This window comes from Xiphophorus maculatus, chromosome 4 (genome assembly GCF_002775205.1).
Source record: "Xiphophorus maculatus strain JP 163 A chromosome 4, X_maculatus-5.0-male, whole genome shotgun sequence".
Lineage (NCBI taxonomy): Eukaryota > Metazoa > Chordata > Actinopteri > Cyprinodontiformes > Poeciliidae > Xiphophorus > Xiphophorus maculatus.
In genome coordinates, this window is record NC_036446.1 from 12,666,447 (window position 1) to 12,684,015 (window position 17,569).

Consider the following 17,569-nt stretch of genomic DNA (forward strand, 5'->3'; position numbering starts at 1 on the left):
ATCATAACATTTTTTTCTTCAAAGCTCTCACTTTTTTTTATTGTCACCAGCTCCTTTCACCCAAAATATCTGCATAGGTATGGAGCTAAATTGGGACCACAAAGGTTCTTCAGAAGAAAAAAAAAATGAAACTGGGAAAAACGTTTGAAATTAAAAAATAGCATTTGAAACTAAGAACATGTTCAAAACTACTTTTTAGATTTAAGATATTTTTGAGCTTCAGATATGTCCATTTTTTCAGATTCAAACTTCTGGCCCTGTTTTGGCCTGGGTGGCTGGACCTCGGATGACAAGGACATGGACTCATGACTGACAGCTGGACAACTGCAGTCATTGTGTTTGAATCTGTAAAAAATAATAATAATAAATCTCTGGAATCAAAAAAACCTTTAAATCTGAAAAGTAGTTTGGAGTATTTCTGTCAGGTTCAAATCTTTTTCTCCTATTGAACAAACTTTATGGCCCCAATTTAACTTCAAATTAGAATCACGTGGATGCTAACAGTGGAGCATAGCTTATGATTTTGAAGCTTACGAAGACTAGTGAGATTTGTTGAGTATCAGTGACGTTAACGTCTGATGAACACGGCCTTTAAGATTCAGGTCACATTTGAAAAGATCGGATACGAATCAAATACACAAGTTGCCTGGGTCGCTTTCGAAAAAATGCGACCTGTATTCAGACTATCAGCTATAGGTCGCATTACAGCAAAAAACAAAAAACAGGAAGTGGAAACTGCAGTGCTTATGATAAGCGTAATATGCTTCACTTAGCTCCTGTTAAGGAATCATGGCTATTTTTGATGGTTTAATATAGTTAAGCTAATGCCATGTGCGTATAAGTAGACCAACATTCCATTTGGACAAAAGCAGATGCAAGGCAGGAGTTCACAGATAAACATTCTTTTGGCAAGGCTGTAATTTAGACCAGCCATAAAACACAAAGCTCTTGAAAGGTTTTAAATTAGGAGGCCATAAAGAATATCTTCCCCGGCTCGCAGGTCAGAGGTCGGGGGTTTCTCAGGAGCTCAGAGTTGCATCTGGAGTTGACCACAACTTAGGAATCTTGGAAAACACTTAGTTTAATTTCTGATATACCTTTTAATATTAATAGCAATAGTGTGTTAGATTAAAATATATTACCCAAGTTACAAGTACTAATCTAGTTAAATTAAATGTATTTGAAAATGTACTAACTATGACAATATCGGAAACCAAAAGGGAATGGTTTGAATGTTATGTTTTACAGGATGAAAAAGACTTCTATCTCATTATTGTTTGTGATAAGGTAAAGATTCAAATCTTTGGAGAAGCTGACTGCAGAGGAGCAAGATAGGTTTTGTGAAAATAACTTATAATTTTAATAACTAAAATGACTCTTGATATTTGTCATTAAAACTCAGGGGAAGGTCTAAGTATTTGCCAAGGTAGCTCTTGGTTGGTCAAAACAGAGGTACGCCCTATTTGCATATATTAACAAAGAGAAACGCCTTCACTAGAAAAGGGAATGCTCAGTAATAAGAATTCAGACAACTGCCCTGTTTTGCTTTTAAGCATCAGCTGTCTCCAAAAGCGCTTTTGTTCTTTTTCTTTTAATTCTTTTGTCTCAGGTAAAGAATGTACTTCTGTGTACTCTGAAGTTTTCTTGTTAAATTCATACGGTGTTTTCTATTGAATTAAACTCTGCATTTCTGTGACATCATTGTGCCTCGCCGTCTCCTTGCCAGCCGTGACGACATCCGCTCGCGACCCGGCGAACAGGAGGGAAAGCAGAGCCATGCTGTTTCCAAAACTTAAGCTAACCAAATAACTTTCCTTCCTTAATACTCCTTGATATGAAAAATAGGAAGTTGAATTTTGGGTTTAAATTCAAGTTCCTATCGCTATGCAAACCCTCCACACCTTCTGACCTCCTGTATGCAAAAATCTACATATAATTGCTTTGAATTATACTATTATACTCAATAGCAATCATTGCATGTACACATGCACATAATCACACAAAGAACCGTTGTTCACTTGGAGTTTTCAGGATTTCAACCGGTGATTGTTTTAACTGCAGTTAAATATGAACAAACTGTCTTCAAAAACTCAATAAAGTTCACAGTTTCCTAACGTTGAAGTCCAGAATGAACGTGTTCAAAGCATCCAAGTTTATAGAAAGCCATCAAGCTCACATATACATAAAATATGACTTTTAGCACCTAAACAGCTCTTTATCTGTGAGCGGCACATGTGGTTTTTGTGTTCAACGTCTGCAGGCTGTTCTTGAGAAAACATCTCAACTCATTATCGTTTCTTCCCGTGTGAAGAACTACAGCTAAGCTCCCTCAGCACATTCAGGCTAGCTTGGCTCCGCTTAACCGATCCTAGGAAGACGCCGCTGACCGCAGTACCAGGACAGGCCTGCGCTGTGCTCGGTAAGTGCTTGGAAAGAAACATTTCTTCAGTTAAACAGGCGTTTGAAGCAGCTACCGCGTAAAGGCGGGCTGCTTTTATAGCTACTTTGTTTTAATTAACGGAGCAACTAGCATTTGTGTTGGCTAAGCTAACGCGTTAAGGCGGGCTTGGGCACTTTTAATATTTTTTGCTGCAATAATTAAATACTCAGACTTATAAAAAACAATCTAGACAAACATCAAGGATTTTACCAGATAATTATTTTTTTGAGAAGAGCTCATATCATACAGCATTTTCCTTGTATTCAATTAGAGCGCTGTGATTGGATAAAAAAAATGGCCTGTTTTTCATTGTGCTTCTTTTTGCATCCACTACAAATCTGCCAGTCACAAACAGGAGGATCTGCTTATTTAGGCGAGGTGTAAAACTGGGAGTAGATCCCCTCCAAGGAAATCCTGTGATCCACCAGCAAAATGTTCCTCTTCACTTTGGTGCTGATGGTGCTGTTTCTACCGGAAGGCAAGTTTTTGATTACGATTAATATTATCCTAACATTGCATTATTTAGTGTGATTTCATTATATTTAGATTTTCTCCCATTAAAAATTACAATAATAATCTCTTTTCTACTTTTCTTGTTAAACTTTCAAACTTTTTCTTTCCCCTCTCTATTTTGTGCTGATGTGATTCAGCCATTTTGTCTTGGTTAAGAAAAGGATTTTGGCATTTAGAAATAATTTTATATAATAGTTTCCTTCATACTTTTGTTGACAATAATTGTTCATTTTCTCTTTGTTTTAATTAGCTGACAACCTGAAATGTAAATGTGAACCTGGCCAATATGGAACTTGCGCTAAGGAAATAACTGAATGTCCCTCAAAGTACGATTGTTGTTCAGTAACATCACAACTCTATTATTTAGGTACGTATTTGTGAGGTTTCCTGTTGATGATTCTTAGTTTGGGAACTCATCAGTTTAAAATTTGTGTTCTTTAATTACAGGTGGTGCAAAGTCTGAGCGGAACTCCAAAGATTGCTTTATGTTTGATCTGTGTCTTAATTACTCTATCAGCTATGGAGCTTACAGAATTGTACAAAACAGCAAGTGCTGCAGTGAAGATCTCTGCAACGCCCAGATTAACTACACAAAACTTGGTAATTAATTCATTGATTATGTTTTTCAATACTTTGCACAATTTGAATTTGCAGTGCTCACAAACGTTTTTTAACTAACTATAGATTTGGATTAAAAAACAGAATACACTTAGTTTTGTAATTCCAGCTTCATATACATGTTTTAGAAGAAACAAGTTGGTGACAAAAAATTAAAGCTTTTAAGAAAAAATTATAATAATTCTTAATTTCTTTTAAACTGAATAACTATCTCTGTATTTTAGTCTCCACTCCAAATAGAAAAAAGTGCTTCAACTGTGATGAAGAAAACTGCATGAAAACCCTTAAATGTGCAGGGGATGAAAACTACTGCATTGATGTAACAGGTAAGAGGCCAACATTTTTGCATGCTTCATATTTATCATCACAAGAACATTAAGACCAGATACAAATGTGTTTATGACATCATAACTATTTTCATTTTCACAGGATATACACAAGGAGAACGTTTCATGATGAAGGGATGTGCCTCTGAGTTGGTGTGCTCAGATCATTTTTCTTTAGTGGTGAGTCAGTTTACTACACGGCCCCCTGTAGCAAAGGTTAGCTGCTGCCGGGGCAACTACTGCAACAGCGCTAGCAGCACCATCAGCCCAGAAAGGAAAAGCAGCGCCAGCAGCACCAGTCCCACCCTGCTGCTCCTGTTGGTGCCTCTGTTGTTTTCTAACTTATTTTCTTAGCTCACAGAAGCTACTGAATCGCTGCCATGTTTTCTTTTTAATCACAATTCATTTTCTAAACCTGTTCTTTTTATTTGATTCTATAGCTTAGTTAGCTAAGCAGCATGTTATAATCAACAACATCCTCTATACTTTGTTGTTCTATACTAAAATAATCTTCCTCAATAAACACAATTTTTTTTAATTCTGGGTCCAGTACCGATCTGATTCTAAATGTTTAGTTTTGAAAAGATAAAATGATTTGAAGTTACAGATGTGGAATAAACATGTTTCATTTTCTTTGATTTAATATTAAAACTTGTTTTAATCAAAGTTAAAAGCTTTCAGAGCCCAAGATTGTAGAGTTTGAATGGAAAACTAACCAACATGAATGTAAAATTCAACCTGGAGAGACTCAGAGAGAAAGTAGCTGTCTTACTTTCTTAGCTGGTAGAAATAATTGTATTGCTACCAGGTTTTCGTTTTATGCATAATTCATTTAATAAATCTGTTTTTTTCTTTTCATTGATTCTCTATAAATTCACTAAGATAAGACCAAGCAAAATTCTGTAAACATCCTCAATACTTCACTGCTGTTGTTCTTTAAAAACAAATCCTGCTGAATAAATGCATTAAAAAATAATTCTGTGTACTTTTCTGATTCTAAATGTTTATTTTTGAAACTGATGCAACTGAGGAAGATTGACTGAAATGATTTAAAAACATGAACTGAAAGGCTGGGGGTAAAAGGAGAGAGGGAATAAAATTAGGTGTGAGTGAAGGATTTTTTTAAGATAACTGAATGGCTGTTGCCACATGAATAATTTGCTTTGTCAAAAAAATGCGTCCCTCCTCAAACATGAAGAAATAAAGAGTTAAGAGTGAAATAGCTTTTTCTACATAATCACCTGTTCTCTGAGCTAAAGGTATGAGTTTCATACCAACAGGACAATATTTGGGGAATATCGTCCAGCTTTAACCTTTTACAATCTAAAACTCTCACCACTTTCAAATACATAATGTTTTGCATTTACTCAATTTAAATAGATTAATTTATCAAACATGTTTTATCCAAATGTTCAGAGGATCTTTGGACACTAATCCTGTCATTAGTGCATAAGTCCTCTATTTGTGCCAGACATAATCTAATTCAATGCAAACTTGTTTATTGCACTTATTATATAAACACGTCTGGCCAAGTTTTACACCAACGTTTCTCCTGCCTGTGATAGAGGCCAACATTCTCCAGGCAAGTTGATCCACACTATCTGGCTTTGTCCTCAGCTTATTGGTCCAAAGCTTCTGATGATGCACATTTATTTAATTTTGAAGCATTTTATGTTAAAATGTGTAAAAACTATTATCATTTTCTGTTTGATCTCTTTAATTAAACAGAATATTGAATAACTTGCTGTTTCTATATGTTTTGGTTAATTCAAGGTTCAAACTACTAACCTTGAGCTATCAAGGTTAGTAGTTTGTTATAAACAACCAGACTACATGGCAAGATGTAATCATGGAACTGTGCTAATAAATATTCAAACTATATCAGTTTTTCCTGTAAAATCAGATCGTTTTGTTATTTTGGGGATCAAACAGATTATTTGTGCTTAAAGTCACAAATGTCTTGAAATGGCTCTTGGCTCACACCTCTGCTTTATTCTCTAACTGCAGCAAAGTGCTGGAAACTGGTTTCACTGGACACAAGATTTCCTCTTCTGCAAGACTAAAGGACCAACAATGAATCATGTTCATTTAAAAATCTGTGAGCTGTAATCATCAGTCTTTAAAATTAAAGCATAAAGCATAAAATGCACTGTGATGAACCTTGGTGTAAATTCAAACTGGAAGATGCTTTTCTTTTCATCTGCTCAGTCAATCACCTCATCATGCGCCTCCTTCCCATCTACGCCGATCTCGTCTGGGTCGGGCCTGGTTAATACTTGAATGGGAGACTGCCTGGGAATACCAGGTGCTGGAAGCTTTTACTGGCTCTTTCGCTAAAATGTGAAAGATGATACTAAAGCAAAAATGTATCACAGCAGAGGTAAGAATACATGTAGAAGTGGTCAGTGGTGAGTTAAAGAGTGTGAAAATGCAAAAGTCTTTAGTGCCCCCTGGTGGTGACAAAAGCACCTGATATAGTAATACCAGGTGCGGTAAGATGTAGCCACCATCAGGGGGCACTAACAACTCTTTAACTCCACATTTTCACACTTTATAAATTCGGCACAGATCAAAAACTTCTGCATTTATTCATACCTCTGACACATGTTGCTTCAATGTTATCTTTCACAAAATATATTTTTGCTAATAAACATTTAGAATCAGATTTTTTTATATATATTTTGGTCTTTGTTTACTAAATTTATAGAGAATCAGCTCAAAGAAAAAGAGCAGACTTATTAAATGAAATTTGCTTAAACAGAAAACATGGCAGCAATGCTGTTGTTTCTATAAGCTACGAACATGAGACAGAAAATAACAGTGACAGCAACAGGACCAGCAGGGGGCGTACTGGCACTGCTGGTCCTGTTGCAGTAGTCGCCCTGGCAACAGCTAAACTGTTCTGCATCTAATAGATCCATCTCCTGCTGCATTCACTGTGAAGATGAAAATAAAGTTATGTTGTCAGTAACATGTTTGTTTCTGGTCTTAGTAGGATAAATACTCATTATGTAAAAACATGATATTCTCTTTCCTGATACTGTGATGCAGGAGTTTTCATTCCCTTCACAGTTGAGGGATTTCATGCAGTTTTCTCCTTCACAGCTGAAGAACTTTTTTCCATTTGGGTTGAACTTCTAGTCTAAAGAACTGCAGAATCATAACATTTTTTTCTTCAAAGCTCTCACTTTTTTTTATTGTCACCAGCTTGTTTCACCCAAAATATCTGCATAGGTATGGAGCTAAATTGGGACCACAAAGGTTCTTCAGAAGAAAAAATATTGAAACTGGGAAAAACGTTTGAAATTAAAAAATAACATTTGAAACTAAGAACATGTTCAAAACTACTTTTCAGATTTAAGATATTTTTGAGCTTCAGATATGTCCATTTTTTCAGATTCAAACTTCTGGCCCTGTTTTGGCCTGGGTGGCTGGACCTCGGATGACAAGGACATGGACTCATGACTGACAGCTGGACAACTGCAGTCATTGTGTTTGAATCTGTAAAAAATAATAATAATAAATTTCTGGAATAAAAAAAAACTTTTAAATCTGAAAAGTAGTTTTGAGTATTTCTGTCAGGTTCAAATCTTTTTCTCCTATTGAACAAACTTTATGGCCCCAATTTAACTTCAAATTAGAATCACATGGATGCTAACAGTGGAGCATAGCTTATGATTTTGAAGCTTACGAAGACTAGTGAGATTTGTTGAGTATCAGTGACGTTAACGTCTGATGAACACGGCCTTTAAGATTCAGGTCACATTTGAAAAGATCGGATACGAATCAAATACACAAGTTGCCTGGGTCGCTTTCGAAAAAATGCGACCTGTATTCAGACTATCAGCTATAGGTCGCATTACAGCAAAAAAAAAAAAACAGGAAGTGGAAACTGCAGTGCTTATGATAAGCGTAATATGCTTCACTTAGCTCCTTGATATGAAAAATAGGAAGTTGAATTTTGGGTTTAAATTCAAGTTCCTATCGCTATGCAAACCCTCCACACCTTCTGACCTCCTGTATGCAAAAATCTACATATAATTGCTTTGAATTATACTATTATACTCAATAGCAATCATTGCATGTACACATGCACATAATCACACAAAGAACCGTTGTTCACTTGGAGTTTTCAGGATTTCAACCGGTGATTGTTTTAACTGCAGTTAAATATGAACAAACTGTCTTCAAAAACTCAATAAAGTTCACAGTTTCCTAACGTTGAAGTCCAGAATGAACGTGTTCAAAGCATCCAAGTTTATAGAAAGCCATCAAGCTCACATATACATAAAATATGACTTTTAGCACCTAAACAGCTCTTTATCTGTGAGCGGCACATGTGGTTTTTGTGTTCAACGTCTGCAGGCTGTTCTTGAGAAAACATCTCAACTCATTATCGTTTCTTCCCGTGTGAAGAACTACAGCTAAGCTCCCTCAGCACATTCAGGCTAGCTTGGCTCCGCTTAACCGATCCTAGGAAGACGCCGCTGACCGCAGTACCAGGACAGGCCTGCGCTGTGCTCGGTAAGTGCTTGGAAAGAAACATTTCTTCAGTTAAACAGGCGTTTGAAGCAGCTACCGCGTAAAGGCGGGCTGCTTTTATAGCTACTTTGTTTTAATTAACGGAGCAACTAGCATTTGTGTTGGCTAAGCTAACGCGTTAAGGCGGGCTTGGGCACTTTTAATATTTTTTGCTGCAATAATTAAATACTCAGACTTATAAAAAACAATCTAGACAAACATCAAGGATTTTACCAGATAATTATTTTTTTGAGAAGAGCTCATATCATACAGCATTTTCCTTGTATTCAATTAGAGCGCTGTGATTGGATAAAAAAATGGCCTGTTTTTCATTGTGCTTCTTTTTGCATCCACTACAAATCTGCCAGTCACAAACAGGAGGATCTGCTTATTTAGGCGAGGTGTAAAACTGGGAGTAGATCCCCTCCAAGGAAATCCTGTGATCCACCAGCAAAATGTTCCTCTTCACTTTGGTGCTGATGGTGCTGTTTCTACCGGAAGGCAAGTTTTTGATTACGATTAATATTATCCTAACATTGCATTATTTAGTGTGATTTCATTATATTTAGATTTTCTCCCATTAAAAATTACAATAATAATCTCTTTTCTACTTTTCTTGTTAAACTTTCAAACTTTTTCTTTCCCCTCTCTATTTTGTGCTGATGTGATTCAGCCATTTTGTCTTGGTTAAGAAAAGGATTTTGGCATTTAGAAATAATTTTATATAATAGTTTCCTTCATACTTTTGTTGACAATAATTGTTCATTTTCTCTTTGTTTTAATTAGCTGACAACCTGAAATGTAAATGTGAACCTGGCCAATATGGAACTTGCGCTAAGGAAATAACTGAATGTCCCTCAAAGTACGATTGTTGTTCAGTAACATCACAACTCTATTATTTAGGTACGTATTTGTGAGGTTTCCTGTTGATGATTCTTAGTTTGGGAACTCATCAGTTTAAAATTTGTGTTCTTTAATTACAGGTGGTGCAAAGTCTAAGCGGAACTCCAAAGATTGCATTATGTCTGAACTGTGTGTTAATTACTCTATCAGCTATGGAGCTTACAGAATTGTACAAAACACCAAGTGCTGCAGTGAAGATCTCTGCAACGCCCAGATTAACTACACAAAACTTGGTAATTAATTCATTGATTATGTTTTTCAATACTTTGCACAATTTGAATTTGCAGTGCTCACAAACGTTTTTTAACTAACTATAGATTTGGATTAAAAAACAGAATACACTTAGTTTTGTAATTCCAGCTTCATATACATGTTTTAGGAGAAACAAGTTGGTGACAAAAAATTAAAGCTTTTAAGAAAAAATTATAATAATTCTTAATTTCTTTTAAACTGAATAACTATCTCTGTATTTTAGTCTCCACTCCAAATAGAAAAAAGTGCTTCAGCTGTGATGAAGAAAACTGCATGAAAACCCTTAAATGTGCACGGGATGAAAACTACTGCGTTGATGTAAAAGGTAAGAGGCCAACATGTTTGCATGCTTCATATTTATCATCACAAGAACATTAAGACCAGATCCAAATGTGTTACTTGCATCATAACTATTTTCATTTTCACAGGATATACACAAGGAGAACGTTTCATGATGAAGGGATGTGCCTCTAAGTCGGTGTGCTCAGATAATTTTTCTTTAGTGATGAGTCAGTTAACTTCACGGCCCCCTGTAGCAAAGATTAGCTGCTGCCGGGGCAACTACTGCAACAGCGCTAGCAGCACCATCAGCCCAGGAAGCAAAAGCAGCGCCAGCAGCACCAGTCCCACCCTGCTGCTCCTGTTGGTGCCTCTGTTGTTTTCTAACTTATTTTCTTAGCTCACAGAAGCTACTGAATTGCTGCCATGTTTTCTTTTTAATCACAATTCATTTTATAAACCTGTTCTTTTTAATTGATTCTATAGCTTGGTTAGCTAAGCAGCATGTTATAATCAACAACATCCTCTATACTTTGTTGTTCTATACTAAAATAATCTTCCTCAATAAACACAATTTTTTTTAATTCTGGGTCCAGTACCGATCTGATTCTAAATGTTTAGTTTTGAAAAAATAAAATGACTTGATGTTATAGATGTGGAATAAACATGTTTCATTTTCTTTGATTTAATATTAAAACTTGTTTTAATCAAAGTTAAAAGCTTTCAGAGCCCAAGATTGTAGAGTTTGAATGGAAAACTAACCAACATGAATGTAAAATTCAACCTGGAGAGACTCAGAGAGAAAGTAGCTGTCTTACTTTCTTAGCTGGTAGAAATAATTGTATTGCTACCAGGTTTTCTTTTTATGCATAATTCATTTAATAAATCTGTTTTTTTCTTTTCATTGATTCTCTATAAATTCACTAAGATAAGACCAAGCAAAATTCTGTAAACATCCTCAATACTTCACTGCTGTTGTTCTCTAAAAACAAATCCTGCTGAATAAATGCATTAAAAAATAATTCTGTGTACTTTTCTGATTCTAAATGTTTATTTTTTGAAACTGATGCAACTGAGGAAGATTGACTGAAATGATTTAAAAACATGAACTGAAAGGCTGGGGGTAAAAGGAGAGAGGGAATAAAATTAGGTGTGAGTGAAGGATTTTTTTAAGATAACTGAATGGCTGTTGCCACATGAATAATTTGCTTTGTCAAAAAATGCGTCCCTCCTCAAACATGAAGAAATAAAGAGTTAAGAGTGAAATAGCTTTTTCTACATAATCACCTGTTCTCTGAGCTAAAGGTATGAGTTTCATACCAACAGGACAATATTTGGGGAATATCGTCCAGCTTTAACCTTTTACAATCTAAAACTCTCACCACTTTCAAATACATAATGTTTTACATTTACTCAATTTAAATAGATTAATTTATCAAACATGTTTTATCCAAATGTTCAGAGGATCTTTGGACACTAATCCTGTCATTAGTGCATAAGTCCTCTATTTGTGCCAGACATAATCTAATTCAATGCAAACTTGTTTATTGCACTTATTATATAAACACGTCTGGCCAAGTTTTACACCAACGTTTCTCCTGCCTGTGATAGAGGCCAACATTCTCCAGGCAAGTTGATCCACACTATCTGGCTTTGTCCTCAGCTTATTGGTCCAAAGCTTCTGATGATGCACATTTATTTAATTTTGAAGCATTTTATGTTAAAATGTGTAAAAACTATTATCATTTTCTGTTTGATCTCTTTAATTAAACAGAATATTGAATAACTTGCTGTTTCTATACGTTTTGGTTAATTCAAGGTTCAAACTACTAACCTTGAGCTGGCAAGGTTAGTAGTTTGTTATAAACAACCAGACTACATGGCAAGATGTAATCATGGAACTCTGCTAATAAATATTCAAACTATATCAGTTTTTCCTGTAAAATCAGATCGTTTTGTTATTTTGGGGATCAAACAGATTATTTGTGCTTAAAGTCACAAATGTCTTGAAATGGCTCTTGGCTCACACCTCTGCTTTATTCTCTAACTGCAGCAAAGTGCTGGAAACTGGTTTCACTGGACACAAGATTTCCTCTTCTGCAAGACTAAAGGACCAACAATGAATCATGTTCATTTAAAAATCTGTGAGCTGTAATCATCAGTCTTTAAAATTAAAGCATAAAATGCACTGTGATGAACCTTGGTGTAAATTCAAACTGGAAGATGCTTTTCTTTTCATCTGCTCAGTCAATCACCTCATCATGCGCCTCCTTCCCATCTACGCCGATCTCGTCTGGGTCGGGCCTGGTTAATACTTGAATGGGAGACTGCCTGGGAATACCAGGTGCTGGAAGCTTTTACTGGCTCTTTCGCTAAAATGTGAAAGATGATACTAAAGCAAAAATGTATCACAGCAGAGGTAAGAATACATGTAGAAGTGGTCAGTGGTGAGTTAAAGAGTGTGAAAATCCAAAAGTCTTTAGTGCCCCCTGGTGGTGACAAAAGCACCTGATATAGTAATACCAGGTGCGGTAAGATGTAGCCACCATCAGGGGGCACTAACAACTCTTTAACTCCACATTTTCACACTTTATAAATTCGGCACAGATCAAAAACTTCTGCATTTATTCATACCTCTGACACATGTTGCTTCAATGTTATCTTTCACAAAATATATTTTTGCTAATAAACATTTAGAATCAGAATTTTTTATATATATTTTGGTCTTTGTTTACTAAATTTATAGAGAATCAGCTCAACGAAAAAGAGCAGACTTATTAAATGAAATTTGCTTAAACAGAAAACATGGCAGCAATGCTGTTGTTTCTATAAGCTACGAACATGAGACAGAAAATAACAGTGACAGCAACAGGACCAGCAGGGGGCGTACTGGCACTGCTGGTCCTGTTGCAGTAGTCGCCCTGGCAACAGCTAAACTGTTCTGCATCTAATAGATCCATCTCCTGCTGAATTCACTGTGAAGATGAAAATAAAGTTATGTTGTCAGTAACATGTTTGTTTCTGGTCTTAGCAGGATAAATACTCATTATGTAAAAACATGATATTCTCTTTCCTGATACTGTGATGCAGGAGTTTTCATTCCCTTCACAGTTGAGGGATTTCATGCAGTTTTCTCCTTCACAGCTGAAGAACTTTTTTCCATTTGGGTTGAACTTCTAGTCTAAAGAACTGCAGAATCATAACATTTTTTTCTTCACAGCTCTCACTTTTTTTATTGTCACCAGCTTGTTTCACCCAAAATATCTGCATAGGTATGGAGCTAAATTGGGACCACAAAGGTTCTTCAGAAGAAAAAAAAATGAAACTGGGAAAAACGTTTGAAATTAAAAAATAGCATTTGAAACTAAGAACATGTTCAAAACTACTTTTTAGATTTAAGATATTTTTGAGCTTCAGATATGTCCATTTTTTCAGATTCAAACTTCTGGCCCTGTTTTGGCCTGGGTGGCTGGACCTCGGATGACAAGGACATGGACTCATGACTGACAGCTGGACAACTGCAGTCATTGTGTTTGAATCTGTAAAAAATAATAATAATAAATCTCTGGAATCAAAAAAAACTTTAAATCTGAAAAGTAGTTTGGAGTATTTCTGTCAGGTTCAAATCTTTTTCTCCTATTGAACAAACTTTATGGCCCCAATTTAACTTCAAATTAGAATCACGTGGATGCTAACAGTGGAGCATAGATTATGATTTTGAAGCTTACGAAGACTAGTGAGATTTGTTGAGTATCAGTGACGTTAACGTCTGATGAACACGGCCTTTAAGATTCAGGTCACATTTGAAAAGATCGGATACGAATCAAATACACAAGTTGCCTGGGTCGCTTTCGAAAAAATGCGACCTGTATTCAGACTATCAGCTATAGGTCGCATTACAGCAAAAAAAAAAAAAAAAAAAAAAAACAGTAAGTGGAAACTGCAGTGCTTATGATGAGCGTAATATGCTTCACTTAGCTCCTTGATATGAAAAATAGGAAGTTGAATTTTGGGTTTAAATTCAAGTTCCTATCGCTATGCAAACCCTCCACACCTTCTGACCTCCTGTATGCAAAAATCTACATATAATTGCTTTGAATTATACTATTATACTCAATAGCAATCATTGCATGTACACATGCACATAATCACACAAAGAACCGTTGTTCACTTGGAGTTTTCAGGATTTCAACAGGTGATTGTTTTAACTGCAGTTAAATATGAACAAACTGTCTTCAAAAACTCAATAAAGTTCACAGTTTCCTAACGTTGAAGTCCAGAATGAACGTGTTCAAAGCATCCAAGTTTATAGAAAGCCATCAAGCTCACATATACATAAAATATGACTTTTAGCACCTAAACAGCTCTTTATCTGTGAGCGGCACATGTGGTTTTTGTGTTCAACGTCTGCAGGCTGTTCTTGAGAAAACATCTCAACTCATTATCGTTTCTTCCCGTGTGAAGAACTACAGCTAAGCTCCCTCAGCACATTCAGGCTAGCTTGGCTCCGCTTAACCGATCCTAGGAAGACGCCGCTGACCGCAGTACCAGGACAGGCCTGCGCTGTGCTCGGTAAGTGCTTGGAAAGAAACATTTCTTCAGTTAAACAGGCGTTTGAAGCAGCTACCGCGTAAAGGCGGGCTGCTTTTATAGCTACTTTGTTTTAATTAACGGAGCAACTAGCATTTGTGTTGGCTAAGCTAACGCGTTAAGGCGGGCTTGGGCACTTTTAATATTTTTTGCTGCAATAATTAAATACTCAGACTTATAAAAAACAATCTAGACAAACATCAAGGATTTTACCAGATAATTATTTTTTCAGAAGAGCTCATATCATACAGCATTTTCCTTGTATTCAATTAGAGCGCTGTGATTGGATAAAAAAAATGGCCTGTTTTTCATTGTGCTTCTTTTTGCATCCACTACAAATCTGCCAGTCACAAACAGGAGGATCTGCTTATTTAGGGGAGGTGTAAAACTGGGAGTAGATCCCCTCCAAGGAAATCCTGTGATCCATCAGCAAAATGTTCCTCTTCACTTTGGTGCTGGTGGTGCTGTTTCTACCGGAAGGCAAGTTTTTGATTACGATTAATATTATTCTAACATTGCATTATTTAGTGTGATTTCATTATATTTAGATTTTCTCCCATTAAAAATTACAATAATAATCTCTTTTCTACTTTTCTTGTTAAACCTTTCAAACTTTTTCTTTCCTCTCTCTATTTTGTGCTGATGTGATTCAGCCATTTTGTCTTGGTTAAGAAAAGGATTTTGGCATTTTGAAATAATTTTATATAATAGTTTCCTTCATACTTTTGTTGACAATAAATGTTCATTTTCTCTTTGTTTTAATTAGCTGACAACCTGAAATGTAAATGTGAACCTAGCCGCTACGGAACATGCGCTAAGGAAACAACTGAATGTTCCTCAGAGGACGATAGTTGTTCAGTAAGAACACAAGTCTATTATTTAGGTACGTATTTGTGAGGTTTCCTGTTGATGATTCTTAGTTTGGGAACTCATCAGTTTAAAATTGGTGTTCTTTAATTACAGGTGGTGCAAAGTCTGAGCACAACTCCAAAGGTTGCATTACGTCTGATCTGTGTCTTAATTACTCTATCAGCTATGGAGCTTACAGAATTGTACAAAACACCAAGTGCTGCAGTGAAGATCTCTGCAACGCCCAGATTAACTACACAAAACCTGGTAATTAATTCATTGATTATGTTTTTCAATACTTTGTACAATTTGAATTTGCAGTGCTCACAAACGTTTTTTAACTAACTATAGATTTGGATTAAAAAACAGAATACACTTAGTTTTGTAATTCCAGCTTCATATACATGTTTTAGAAGAAACAAGTTGGTGACAAAAAATTAAAGCTTTTAAGAAAAAATTATAATAATTCTTAATTTCTTTTAAACTGAATAACTATCTCTGTATTTTAGTCTCCACTCCAAATAGAAAAAAGTGCTTCAACTGTGATGAAGAAAACTGCATGAAAACCGTTAAATGTGCAGGGGATGAAAACTACTGCATTAATGTAACAGGTAAGAGGCCAACATGTTTGCATGCTTCATATTTATCATCACAAGAACATTAAGACCAGATCCAAATGTGTTACTTGCATCATAACTATTTTCATTTTCACAGGATATACACAAGGAGAACGTTTCATGATGAAGGGATGTGCCTCTGAGTTGGTGTGCTCAGATCATTTTTCTTCAGTGATGAGTCAGTTTACTACACGGCCCCCTGGAGCAAAGGTTAGCTGCTGCCGGGGCAACTACTGCAACAGCGCTAGCAGCACCATCAGCCCAGGAAGCAAAAGCAGCGCCAGCAGCACCAGTCCCACCCTGCTGCTCCTGTTGGTGCCTCTGTTGTTTTCTATCTTATTTTCTTAGCTCACAGAAGCTACTGAATTGCTGCCATGTTTTCTTTTTAATCACAATTCATTTTATAAACCTGTTCTTTTTATTTGATTCTATAGCTTGGTTAGCTAAGCAGCATGTTATAATCAACAACATCCTCTATACTTTGTTGTTCTATACTAAAATAATATTCCTCAATAAACACTTTTTTTTAGTTCTGGGTCCAGTACCAATCTGATTCTAAATGTTTAGTTTTGAAAAGATAAAATGATTTGAAGTTACAGATGTGGAATAAACATGTTTCATTTTCTTTGATTTAATATTAAAACTTGTTTTAATCAAAGTTAAAAGCTTTCAGAGCCCAAGATTGTAGAGTTTGAATGGAAAACTAACCAACATGAATGTAAAATTCAACCTGGAGAGACTCAGAGAGAAAGTAGCTGTCTTACCTTCTTAGCTGATAGAAATAATTGCATTGCTACCAGGTTTTCTTTTTATGCATAATTCATTTAATAAATCTGTTTTTTCTTTTCATTGATTCTCTATAAATTCACTAAGATAAGACCAAGCAAAATTCTGTAAACATCCTCAATACTTCACTGCTGTTGTTCTTTAAAAACAAATTTTGCTGAATAAATGCATTAAAAAATAATTCTGTGTACTTTTCTGATTCTAAATGTTTATTTTTGAAACTGATGCAACTGAGGAAGATTGACTGAAATGATTTAAAAACATGAACTGAAAGGCTGGGGGTAAAAGGAGAGAGGGAATAAAATTAGGTGTGAGTGAAGGATTTTTTTAAGATAACTGAATGGCTGTTGCCACATGAATAATTTGCTCTGTCAAAAAAATGCGTCCCTCCTCACACATGAAGAAATAAAGAGTTAAGAGTGAAATAGCTTTTTCTACATAATCACCTGTTCTCTGAGCTAAAGGTATGAGTTTCATACCAACAGGACAATATTTGGGGAATATCGTCCAGCTTTAACCTTTTACAATCTAAAATTCTCACCACTTTCAAATACATAATGTTTTGCATTTACTCAATTTAAATAGATTAATTTATCAAACATGTTTTATCCAAATGTTCAGAGGATCTTTGGACACTAATCCTGTCATTAGTGCATAAGTCCTCTATTTGTGCCAGACATAATCTAATTCAATGCAAACTTGTTTATTGCACTTATTATATAAACACGTCTGGCCAAGTTTTACACCAACGTTTCTCCTGCCTGTGATAGAGGCCAACATTCTCCAGGCAAGTTGATCCACACTATCTGGCTTTGTCCTCAGCTTATTGGTCCAAAGCTTCTGATGATGCACATTTATTTAATTTTGAAGCATTT

General features: G+C 35.7%; 2 protein-coding genes and 1 long non-coding RNA gene across 3 annotated transcripts; all 3 read left to right on the forward strand.

Moving 5' to 3' along the window:
• The first annotated feature begins 2,278 nt into the window (after positions 1-2,278).
• Positions 2,279-4,273, forward strand: LOC111608408 (phospholipase A2 inhibitor and Ly6/PLAUR domain-containing protein-like). The gene is made up of 6 exons (XM_023332379.1): positions 2,279-2,419; positions 2,786-2,918; positions 3,204-3,320; positions 3,401-3,553; positions 3,796-3,897; positions 4,001-4,273. Exons 2-6 carry the CDS (start codon positions 2,873-2,875, stop codon positions 4,249-4,251), a joined length of 669 nt encoding a protein of 222 aa, XP_023188147.1. The 5' UTR covers positions 2,279-2,419; positions 2,786-2,872; the 3' UTR covers positions 4,252-4,273.
• Positions 4,274-9,208: 4,935 nt separating this feature from the next.
• Positions 9,209-10,447, forward strand: LOC111608410. The gene is made up of 4 exons (XR_002752643.1): positions 9,209-9,321; positions 9,402-9,554; positions 9,797-9,898; positions 10,002-10,447. It is a non-coding gene; the product is annotated as an uncharacterized LOC111608410 (long non-coding RNA).
• Positions 10,448-15,210: 4,763 nt separating this feature from the next.
• LOC111608395 (phospholipase A2 inhibitor and Ly6/PLAUR domain-containing protein-like) lies at positions 15,211-16,820 on the forward strand (the record flags this gene model as incomplete). The annotated part of the gene is made up of 4 exons (XM_023332341.1): positions 15,211-15,325; positions 15,406-15,558; positions 15,801-15,902; positions 16,006-16,820. Coding segments are annotated over 4 exons (621 nt in total), but the record flags the coding sequence as incomplete, so codon positions are not given.
• Positions 16,821-17,569: the final 749 nt, after the last annotated feature.